The sequence below is a fragment of the Macrotis lagotis genome, chromosome 3 (assembly GCF_037893015.1).
Source record: "Macrotis lagotis isolate mMagLag1 chromosome 3, bilby.v1.9.chrom.fasta, whole genome shotgun sequence".
NCBI lineage: Eukaryota > Metazoa > Chordata > Mammalia > Peramelemorphia > Peramelidae > Macrotis > Macrotis lagotis.
The window spans coordinates 60,323,587-60,335,942 of record NC_133660.1 but is presented as its reverse complement, the minus strand read 5'-3'; the positions used below and the strand labels follow the sequence as shown (position 1 = coordinate 60,335,942).

Genomic DNA, 12,356 nt, shown 5'->3' with positions numbered 1-12,356 from the left:
AGAAACCATGGTATGATGGGCAAGTCTTTTAAGCTCTTTGAGTTTCACTTGATTTAATTACAAAATGAAGATAATGATACTTGCACTATCTACCTTACTGTGCAGATAAATTGAGAAAATGTATGTAAAAGTGCTTTGTAATAAGTGTTAGAAAATGTAAGCTATTATCATTACTGGTATTCAAAGAAAACATTTTCTCAAGGGGGAAAAACCATTGTATCTGAGGTATTCCTGGAATATTGTTGCAACTAAGATCAGTTCTTGATTGCACAAAGTTTTCATTTGGGTGTCAGATTTTGGTCAGTAGCCAAAGGGTAAGAAAAATGGACTAGAAGATAGTTTTTTATTAATTTTAAATACCCCTGAAGATCAATCGCCTGGAAGAAAACATAACTGAGCACTTATCTCAAGAAATTGGCACTTTTCAGAAATCTTAATTTAAAAGAAAAAAGAAAACACTTTCTTCATTTTAAAAAAGCATAAACTTTCTGTTATGGTCAATAGCAAAGGGAGATCTGGAGTGGAAAGATATATCCTTACTATTCAGGGACAAAGACTCAACCTATAATTTCACTGGTATAGGAAACTCCAAATTGAAGACACTCCCAATGTTCTCAGCACCTTCTCTATAATTTAAAGTCAAAAAAGATACCTAGAAACCCAGAGAAGTTAGAGACCTTCCCCAGAATCAAAGATCCAGCAGATGTCCAAGATGGGACTGGAACTCAGGTCTTGGCTTCAAGGCCAGCTCTTTCCATTATGCCATGCTGCCTCTTGTTTTACTATTAAGTAGAAATAAAAAAAAAAATTCTCCCAAACAGTATCCTTAAATAAAGCTTTATTTTGTTTTTTTTTCTTTTAGGAACACATGACTCTTTGCAGATTTGCAGATCAAACAGCTGTCCAGCTACCTCTAGAGCGCAGACTAATCGGTATGTGCTTCCATAGACCAGCTGGTGTGAAACTTAGACACAGCTGGCTCGGTGATATCTAACTCACTAATGCAGGAAAGATGGGTCCAGAAAGAATCTATTGTAGTTAAGCCATTTTTTCACCCTTTATAAGCCTTTTTAAGTTTCAATCTTTTTAAAAATCCTGAATTAGTAATGAGCAAACATTTGTATTAGTTTTTATCTATTCAATAACAATTCATTTCTTTGTCACCTATATGACTGAACTTGAAGATCACTCCAAGAACACTAAAGAAGAGAGTAATGATGAGGACATCTATGTAGTTAAGTACATGGATTTAAAGAAAAAAAAAGAAAAGATAATACTAGCTGGCATCTATTAGACATCTATAGTTTGTAATGCCCTTTATATGCATTATCTCATTCCAATATGAATTCCAGCTAAAAACAACAAATTCTGCAAGTGATCAGGAGAAAGACCTTCAAATGTAAAGGAAAGGAAATTCAAATGACTCGACTGTTGCACACCCTCCAGAAACCACAAAAAGAAATGAAATTACATGTTTGGAAGGGCAAAGGAGTTCAAGTTACAACATAAACAAGATGATATACCTTGCAAATCTGAACCTAATCATTGAAAAAAGATGGACTTACAGTGAAATTGGCTTTTAAGTTATTCCTACCAAAAAAAAATATCATTTACTTTGCAAACACTGCAAAAAAAGAAGTACAGGAAAGGTTAAATAAATAAAGGTTAAATAAAAAAAAATAAAGCAAATAACAAAGACTCAAGCAATTATCAAAATATAGTCTCCTAAGAATAAAAGGAAAATAAACTTGGGAGAGAAAAATACCTAGAAGGTTAAAAACAACAACAAAATTAGAACAGAGCAACTTTTTTAAAAAGATTTTAAATATGCAAAAAAAGCAGATATGAAAGGAATTTAATTGAAGATGTAGTGGTAGAGGAACAGACCTAAAACAAAATGGACTAGACCTTACAATGTCTTGTCTTTGGGTAAATTGGTATTTTGGGGAAGACCAAAGCTGCTTGAATGGCAGGGTACATCAAAGGAGGGGGAGGGGGTGTGGAAGAAGAGAAAGAGAAAATGGGATGGATCCTGATCAAATCAATGGTAAACAGTGATGGGAAAGGAATGACAGTGGCTTCTCAGAAATAACAACAGATGAGGCAGCTTTTTTCCCCTCATTCAGAAATTTGAATTCAATGATTAAAGGGTTCCCTACTTCCTTAGAAAAGGAAAGGAAAGTAAACAAGCATTTATTAAGCTTATTTATGGAGCAGGAGTTATGTTAAGGCTTTACAAATGTCTCTTAATCCTCACAACTGTGAGAGGTCATGTTGTTATCCCCTGTATTCAGTAAAGCTGGTAAGACTCTAAAGGCAAATTTGGACTTGGGTCTTCTCTTGACACTGGTTTCAGGACTCTCTCCATGCTTCTCTCCTCAGGAGGAGAGAGAGAGAGAGAAAGAGTGCACCTGAGAAATGTTACGCATGTGTAAACAGTGCTGTGCTTGGAGAGAAAGAAAGGAGGCAATTAAAAGGAATGACCTCTTCATGTGAGAAAAGATGGAGGAGGAGAGTGGTGGACAGCATCTCAGTGAGAAGAGATCAGAGATCATAGCAACTGAGAACATTGGGGGGATAGTGAAATCATGGAAGACCTGAGAATGGATGGAGAGGTTTGGAAGAGCTACTAAGATTACTACCTAGCTTCAACTGAGAACCCAGTTGAGTTGTGTAGCAAATAAGAAGTTGGCTTGGTTATTTGGTTAGATGCTTTTTCTCCTAGATTCAGCAAGATGAGTATAGGAGCAGAGTGTAGGAGCACCCTTGGCAAGGTGCAATCAATGATATCTTAAGGGGTCAGGGATTCAGGATTGTATAAAGGTGAATTGGTTCACCAAGAGTTCAATATGGGGAAAAGACAAAAAGTTGACTAGTACAGGGGAGATGGTCTAGGAAAAAACTGAGGGGTAAAGGGACTGGAAGTGAATACAGAATAGGATTTGGTGAGGAAAGGCGGAGGGAGAAAACCAATGGATTATGTTACAATAAGGGGATTGAGGAATTTGTGAACATGGGAGATGAGTGATGAAATTGTGAGTGATTGAGTTTAGGATTTTCTTTGGGTATGGTGGAAGTGAGAGGAGGAATAGCTCATGGGAGATGCAAAGGTTGAGGAACTGAGTAAGAGTGTTTGGGGGTGACTCAGTGTGAATGTTGAATTAAGAGAGCATGAATTGAGGAGGACAGAAAAGTTAACTCACTGAGCAAGGAAGGGGAGTGACCTGAGGGTCTGTAACAAGAGCTACAAGGATTTTGATTGGATGGTAGATATGAGTTGCATGAATTACAAAGGAAGAGAAGTTACTGAGTAAAAAAGGAAGCAGAAAAGCCTGGAAATGGAGAGCACAGAGTATTCCAGCTTCTCCACTTTGGCCATTGAGCCAAGGGCAATGTATGAAAGTGCAACCAGTACTAGAAAGGGTGGCCAGGGAATCTGTTGCTGGAGGTCAGAACTAGGTTTTGCCCTTACTAAATGTTGGTTGGATTGATGAAATAAGACATTCCAGGGACCACAGTGTAGGACTGGATAGCATTTGGTTGAAACTTTGGTTATGAGAAGGATGAGGTGAAGAGGAATAAGGAATTGGGTTGTGAGGGATGGGGAACGAGATTTGGATATTGAATCTACACGAATTCAGAATCACTAGGATGTGTAGAGTTTGACCGGGGTGAGGCTGTTCATCCCAGAGGAAGCTGGAGATTGGTCTAGAAATGCAAGTGCAATGCAAGACAAATGCACAAAATCATCCCTTCTGAAGGCTAGGGATTGGGTGGGGAACTATGAAGTGGGAAATGGATGTCCTGTTCCCCTTTGACTTCCTTCAAGGACAGGCTTACCAGGAAAGGGAAGACCTGACATCCTGGTTGGGAAGATGTTCTGGACCATCCTGGCCTGAATGGAAGTTGCTTTGGCACCTCCATAATCTTCCCTTAAGGGAATCGACAAGGCGTAGATGCAAAGAGGTTTTCAGAGGAAGGCAGGAAATCAGGAAGCCTCCCTGCCCCTTGCTGCTTTCCTTCAGGAGGCACACAAGATGTCTGGACTAATGCAGTAGATTGCTGGTTGATCTCATCACAAGTCTCTCCCCAAGGTGGTCCATCCTCCATTCAGCTTTCCTCCTAAAGTACAGGTCTGACTTCATCACCACACCACACCTCTCTCTATTTAATAAGCCCTAACAATTCTCTATTACCTCCAGAATCAAATATAAAATTTTCTAGTGCCCTTCATGACTTCTCTTAACAGCCTCGTCCCAATTTTCCAGTCTTTTTGCACTTTACTCACTTCCATGTTCTCTCCAGGGTAGTCACACTGACTTCCTTTTCAGTGGCTGTCCTGCAGATCTGGATGCTCTCCTGACTTCCCTTGTTGAAATCCACTTATATAGGAAAATTTTCACAATACCCCTTAATGCCATGCCTTCCTTATGTTGAGGATTTCCAATTTATCCTGTATATATTTTGTTTCCAAGTTATCTCTTCCATTAACCTACCAGCTCATTGAGAACAGGGGATTGTTTTCTGCCTTACTTAGCATCTAATAAATGTTAATTAATTGTCACTCCAGAGGTGAAAGGTCCAAGGTGCTGCATTGCTTCTATTTTCAGACTTCTGGAATGTATTGATCAGTTTTGCTGATTTTTTCTTTCTTTTTCCTTTAAATTTTTGTTTTATAGGATTGCTATCTGTGGGGGGGGTGCTAGGAGAAATTTTGGTGATTTAAAAAATTAAAAAGATGTCAATAAAATATTATTTTTTAAAAAACAGATTAAAATCTGACAGATATTCAGCTGTGCCTACAGAGATGAGATGGATAGAAATGGGATTTGACCTTTTATGTGACATTTCCTTTACTTCAGTCACAAATAATTTTTTTTTGTTATGTTCTGGGATTTTTTTTAACTGTACAAAATGTACAATTTTCATGCCCTGCTTCCTTAAGTGTGCATTTTCATGGAGAGGGGGAAAAAAAGCAAACCCAAAACTTATTGCCACCTCCAGTTTACCCCTAAATGTCCATTGTTTTTGTGGTTAGGCTTCTTCTTTGCTATTGCAACCATCTGTCTTCACTTTTGAAATTGTTTAAATGGTTAATGGGTTGATTTTTTTTCTTCAAAAACTGATATAGAAGTAAGACCAAATCTAGCTTTATACTGATGCATTGTTGTTTTGCTTCTTCTCTTGACCCTGAACAGATGCTTTTAGTTGCATTTTCATGCTTATCCTCTGAAGAAAAAGTGAGGAAATTTTAGCAGACTAAAGTGTACATATTCTACTTTTCCTTGAGTTTTCAGAGGTTTTATAAAAATTCTTTTTAATCAACAAAAACCACTGCAGCTGAAATAGTTTATTTCAACCCCCCCCCAAAAAAAAATCGGATAAATTTCAGTGTAGCCAGCAACATTTTTTCCAAGAAGATAATATATAATTTGAACTTACATCAGTTTGAAGATTTAAAAAAAACAACCACTTAAAAAAACCCTAAAACCACTTGTTTTGTTTTCTTTTTTTCTACATGCCACTTCTGAAAACACGTTTGGAGATATCCAAAGAAAGGAATTTGACTGCTTGACTTGCCAGTCTGGTTTCTGAGCTTTTGGGATGAAAGTTGAGTACAGCTCTCTTGGAGGGGCGTGGCAGCTTTTCTGCTTACAGTAAATCTTCTTAAAATCAGATTTTTTTTTAAATAAAAATGTGTTACATGAAATATCATAGATCCACCTGAAGTGGTTCTGTGGATTCCAAACTAGAAAGGCTTCCAGAGGGATAAGGTCAAAGCTAGTAACAAAACTCAGGGAAGTTGTGGGTTGTCCAGTTTCCCAAAGGTAATAATGACAGACACTGAAACATGACCTCTGACCCCAATGCTGTTGCTATTTTTTCTTTTTTTAATAATTACCAGATCAGAATTCTTCCAATATAGACCTTTAAAATTTTTTTTTATTATCTTTTGGAACTAGAAGGAAAAGTAACAAACTTTTTTTATTAAGCACTTGGGAACTATGCTAAATGTTGAGGATATCGTTAGCATGCACAGGAGGAAAACAAAAAACAAAAAAAAAAAAACAACACAACTCTTGCCTTCAGGGAGCTTCTGTTCTAAAGGAAGAAGTCAAGACATAAAAGGGAACTGGTTCTTCTATAGACATTGAAGATAATTTCCAAAAAAAGGGTTCCACAAAATGCTGTACATTGCCAGCATCTCAAAGGTACTATTTTGAAGAGGATAAAGATTTATTTGAACATGTTAGGTTTTTTTTTTAAATCATCAGTTATATTCCTTAGAATATAGGAAAACAAAATCCTCTGAGATGACCTGAAAGAACACACTAATCCCTAAGCTTAGGTTAGTCTTGAAGGGAAGAAGTACCATCTACTATGATGGAGGAAATGTAGTTTAGTGCTTGAGAGACCTCTAAAAGGTCACGGATATCAGAATTCTTGGTTATAGCCTCATCAACTTCTTTGTTTCAACAGTTTATAATGGGTGCTCAATAAATATCAATGTCTGGTTTTTATGAAGTATTCTTATTTAAAAGTCTTAAGTTAAATCAGACTTGCAGAGAACCAAGTACCACTGAGGATGGCACTCAATTTATAGATGGGTAAAATTGGAGATTAGATGGGGAGGGCCATGAGTCCAAAAAGTCAGAAACACAACCAGGAATGGAATCAAATGTGACTGAACTGGGCCTTTCCCCAAATGGAAGCCCCTGTAAATAACTCAGTAATGGTAGAAGGGGGCGGACAAGAAGGTGGAATATTCTTGGGTGAAAACCTAAGTTCTGGGGGGAGTTTCAGTCTCATCCTGAAGACATCTGAGTCTATAAAGGAAGTAATCATGGCCTTTTTAATCTCTAAATCTTCTTTTTACATGGGATTTATTCTGTGTGTGTTCCCTCTGTACTTTATGACTTACTATATTAGTGTTATTTGGAGTGAATAAAGTTCTGGACTTGATCAAGAAGACCAGAGTTCAGATCTTGCCTCAGACACATAGTAATTGTGTGACCCTGGGAAAATCACTGCCTCTGTTTCCTAATCTATAAACAAAAGGGTTGGATTCAGCTTTCTAAAAACCTTTTCAGCTTTAAGGCTGTGAATATATAACTTAAATCTATGAAGCAGAATATCTTTTAGAATGTCTTAATTACTTTGAATCTCTTTAAGATCAATCTTATAGACAGTAGAAGAATTTGATTATATTTCACAGTGTTAACTTCAAGGGATTGCAGAAGGAAATTAATGTATATTATATATTATATATTATATATGTAATTTTTTAAAAAGTATGAATGAAGATGATACCTTAAAAATAGCAAAGCTAACATTATTGGTGCTTTTAAAATGTTAACATAGCCCTGTTCTTTTAAACAAGCAAAAGTTGACATCAAAGATAAATCTTTCAAAAACAATTACTCTGCGGTAGTCTCCCTCTGCATTTAAACAGGAAAGGGACCAGACAGAAGAACTTTTTTGGAAAATGGCATCTGTATCCCTCTCTCCTGTCCTCCCAATTCAGGATTTGGGGAATAATATCAAATTCTATTGACTTTTCTACCATGTCTTTGGAGAAGGGTTTCTCATGACACTTTTTTGTTATGTTTCAGGTAAGCAGTGTATGTGCCTTGTGGATCTGGATCGGGCCTGGGCTGCAGAAGAGCATGGTTATTCTGTCCAAGTGATTTCCATGGAGCCTGAAAGTTGCTCTCCAAAAAATAACATGATAGTAGGTATCCCTGTTTAGGCCAGAATACTATTTCCATTTGATTTTTTTGTCAATATAATCAAAACCCAGTAATTAGGAGTCTCCTGATCAATCTAGGAAGTCCCCATGGACAATCTCAAACCCATCCCCCTTTGGAAAAGAGAGCATTGAGAGAAATCTGCAAAGCCAGGCTTCCTGCAGAGCATTAAAAGTCCTGCTTCATGGCATGCGGGAGGCAGCTGCTGGTTCTCCTGGTGAGACCCCCAGCAGCTCCAGCCTCCCACCAAGGAATGTTCACTCAGCTGTGTTCCAAAGAGCACTGTCCTTTGACCGAAGGGATGATTTCCTCCTCAGCACAAATGTTTTCCTCCTGGCATTGCTCATCTGACTTCTGCTCAAAACACTTTGTGCCTTCTTTTAAAGAGTTGTCCTTTTAAAGAGTCATTCTCTACCTGGAAACTAAAGCTGGGCCTTTAACAAAAGCTAATCTTTTGTTTTGTAAACAATTTTACTTCCTCTATAAAATTTTTTTAATCATATGTTTTGAGATTTTTGGGTGATTTATTTAGAACTTTTAGGTATAATGACTCGAGTATAATTTGGTAGAGAAAATACCTCTATTCTCTCTCTCTCTCTCTCTCTCTCTCTCTCTCTCTCTCTCTCTCTCTCTCTCCCCTTGCTATCATTGATTAATTCTAGTGAGAAATCTCCATCTGCCAATGCAGATGGGCACTGGCTCTTCATTTAAGGTCTTTAGGAGGGCCTCTAGCACTAAAGTTCAATAGCATGCCCAAGGCTACACAGTCAGATTGTACTCTTTATGATCCTTGATACTGCTCCTTCTCCAGACTGCCACACTGCCTTCACTGCTTTTAAAATATTTTATGTAATTTAATTCATATCATTTCAGCATGACAATCTCTCCATAGAAAGATAGCAGGATGTATATGTGTATGTGTGTTTGTGAGTGTGCTATCTGTGCAAATTTTCCAACATAGGACTTGACTTTGATTAAGACTTAATTGTAAGATATTAATCATGACATGAATTCACTACTTCAGAAGAGAAAGATTTATGAAGAGAAGAATTATTGATTTAGTTGCATTAATTCTGTCATTATATAACTTAGCATTTCCATTATTATCTTTTATGGCCAGATAGCAATGGCAGTTTTATTGTTTTCCTGGGCATATTTTTGTGTATTTAGGAAACTGTTCTTACTAATTCTAATCACTGTATCCCTTCCATTTTTTTCCATTAACCATGGTTTAGGAACAGAGAGTATATCCCTCCCCTCCCTTCATGCTGCTAAATTCTCCAGACTCTTGCTAGTGCAATAGTTCACTTTTAGATAAGAGTAACTTCATTGACCTTTCAATCTTTTTTTTTCCTCTTTAGGGATGGGCTGTGTGTGTGTTTTTGTGTGTGTGTGTGTGTGTGGGCGGGGGGAGTTCTATAGTGAACAAAACAGACTTGGTTTTTTTCTTGCACATAAAAAATTAATTTTCAAAGCCTTCCTGATATTCATTAGAATAAAAAGGGACTCTAGAGATCACCGAGTCAAACTCTCATTTTACATAACAAGAAACAGACTCTTAGAAATTTAAAGAAGTGACATGTCCAAGGTCTTCCAAGAAGTTGGTGGCAAACTGAAGATTTTAATGTCCCAGATATGCTGACTCTAATCTAGCACTTTTTCCACCCTACTATGTGTTTCTAAGGAAAGCTGCCAACTTTAATGAAGAAAATAAATAAATCAATCCAAATTTTATCTGGTTTATTATATTATTACCTGACTGAAGACAAAATAACCTATCTCAAAAATGACTTTTTTTGAAGATCACTTACAAAGTGATTTGATAAACACATGGTTTCCAAATAAACTTTTGTTTCCAGATCCAGATAATAGATTCATAGCAAAGTGAAAAGAGCCCTAATTGAAGTCAGAAGACCTGAGTTCAAATCCTGCCCCTGATATTTTACAAATTATATATATATATATATATATATATATATATATATATATATATATATATATATATATATGAGTGTATGTGTGGGTATATGGTGTGTGTATACATATATGTAAATGTATATGTTAACCTGCAGGACTTCAACTCTAGTTTCTGATGTCTTCCCTGAGATGCAGTCTCCTTATCTGTTTAATGAGATTCCCTTCCAATTGTAGGCCTATGATACTTATCACAGTCGCATATTTGGGCTGCTTAAAACCATCCCATAGGCTTTTCCTCCCATCCACTTTCATTCTATGAATTTCCTTGGTTATTAAGAAGAAAAAACCGGGCAACAAGGTCAAGAAATCTCACCCTTTTTTTGAAACCAAAGTTAAATAAGTTCATAAGTGAATGAGACCTACCCCAGAAGATGGTTTATAGATAGACTGATGCTGAGACCGAGCATCTCCTATAGCCAGTAACGGTTCTCTCTTGAAGCCCCATCAGGAAAATGCCCAAATGATAACATAAAAAGTAAGCTAACAGTCATCTATCCACTGTTCTGCTGTGACATGTCTGTCCTGTTATAATAGGATGATGATGTGGATGAAGTCTGGAAAATGAAGAGTGAAAATTTGTCATCTTGCCTCACCCCTATCCATAGAGGGCATGGGCAGAGCTCTGACCCAGCAACAAAAGTATTCTGATGATCTTGGCATCCCATCAAATAATTGCAATTTTAGAACTTTGCCTCTTAAGAGCTTCCAATTTCCATTTCTCTTTCTTTGAGATCACCAAGCACTTCAGAAAACTAAATGACCTCTGATTTTATTTCTAATTCTTAAGAGTTCAGGATCCCCTCATTTGGTTTTTTAAATAGACTTCCCTACTTGGAATGCAGTGACAAGCATTCTGGTCTCTATTGTAAAAAGGGAGAATGGGAATAGAATAAGTATTAAGTATGTGCCGGTATATGGTATACATGGTGTTCAAGGAGAACTAGCACCTCTGGTGTGAGGACTTGCTGAGCTCTCTTCAGGGCTGCACATTCACCTTTGGGGCATCCACCAGGCACTCAACCCTCGCCTGTAGCTCCGATAAGCTGTAGCATGGACAGCTCAATACACAATACATACCTCAATAAAGCCACATCAGCAAAAGAGTGGGGAATGGAGTGAGCAGATGAAAACAGTTTGTTCCAATGGCCATGAAGGTGACTGAAGCAGGCACTGTGGAGAACTTGGAGCTTTGTTTGGAACCAATGATGTCAATAGTCCTTTTCAAAAACAAAGGACAAAAGCAACTTGCAGAACTAAATGCTTAATATCTCATTTGATCCTCCTAACAGCTGTGTGAAGTAATAATTTGCTTTACAAATAACTCATGATAATCATATGAAGTAGATGCTCTTTTTAGCCCCATTTTACACTTGGGGAAACTGAGGTAGAGATAAAATGGCTTGTTCAGAGCATCCAGCATGCAGCAAGTAAATGTGAACAGGATTTGACTTCAGACCTAGAGCACTCTATTTACCACCATTGTTGATTGTAGCCATCTGTGAGCATGTGTGTGTGTGTGTGTGTGTGTATGCCTACATATAGTTATATATAAATTATATTAGTTACTACACTTTTCATGCTCCTGATCTGGTCAGGCACCAGAATTGCTAGTTTATGGCTCTGGTTATCAATTTGACATTCCAATGTCTTAACACCATACACTTTGAGTATTGTTATATAATTAAAGGCTATCTTCAAGAACCAAATGTGATACCATCCAGATAGTATCACCTCTTCAAGACTCAACCTGAGCATATAATTGTTTAACATCTTTCAATTGTAAACAACCCATTCCTGTTGGATTTAGTAATTGAATTTATTAAAGTCAAAAGTCAAAAGGCCATGAGAGGAACTCAAGTAGTCATTTAATCTCAAGAAACCAGGAGTATATTTTTTGATCATCTTTAAATTAGTTCTTGGTAGTTCCTCTAACTTCTTGAAAGTACTTTGTTCACAGTTTTTTCTTACAGAGCTCTTAAGCAGAGAAGTCTGATTTTATGTGTGTGTATATATATATATATATATATATATATATATATATATATATATACACTTTTCCCTACAAATTCCCTTAACTTTATGGAATAAATGGGCTGCCAAAAACTGAAATTTCTATGTTGGAAGTACCATTTTCCCATCAAGTTTTATTGCAAAATTCAAACTGTGTTCCTCTGTAGAGAGAAAAAAAGGTTGACCTCTATCAAGAAATAAAAATACTCTAACCCTAAGCATTGTAAAATTGCATCTTGAAAGAAAATATAAGAAAATATTTGTGAAAAAATGCAAGAACTTACACAATTATTCATCCCCAGCTGCTTGATTATTTTTACATTTGGTACAGAAAAAAAAGAATAACAGTAACAAGAACTTAACAGAACACAATCAAATGGCCTGAGAAGCCATCCAGCCTACAGAACAATCCTTGCCCTGCATTTTACAACAACCCCCTACTCCTCAAAAAACTCCAAAATCTTTTCAGTTACTCAGACTATGTATTCAAAATACAATTTGCTTTTAGAAAATACTAAGTTGATTTGAATTTCTAAGGGTAACAGTCTTAGATTTAGAGCTAGAAAAGGCTTGGTCTTAGAAAAGACTTAATTTTGTAGGAAATTGAGGCAGAGATTAAAT

General features: G+C 36.8%; 1 protein-coding gene across 4 annotated transcripts in view; it reads left to right on the top strand.

The window, feature by feature from the left end:
* GSTCD (glutathione S-transferase C-terminal domain containing) overlaps positions 1 to 8,247 on the top strand; it is a 221,174-nt gene extending 212,927 nt beyond the window's left edge. For 2 of the 4 annotated variants that reach the window (XM_074228759.1, XM_074228758.1), the window contains exons 11-13: positions 863 to 932; positions 7,614 to 7,732; positions 7,829 to 8,247. In XM_074228759.1, coding sequence (XP_074084860.1) covers positions 863 to 932; positions 7,614 to 7,732; positions 7,829 to 7,882 — 243 coding nt within the window. In that variant the 3' untranslated portion in view covers positions 7,883 to 8,247. Of the gene's footprint in view, positions 1 to 862; positions 933 to 7,613 lie in introns of those variants that run through there. The other 2 variants (XM_074228760.1, XR_012476903.1) reach the window with 2 other exon arrangements.
* The last annotated feature ends 4,109 nt before the right edge of the window (positions 8,248 to 12,356 follow it).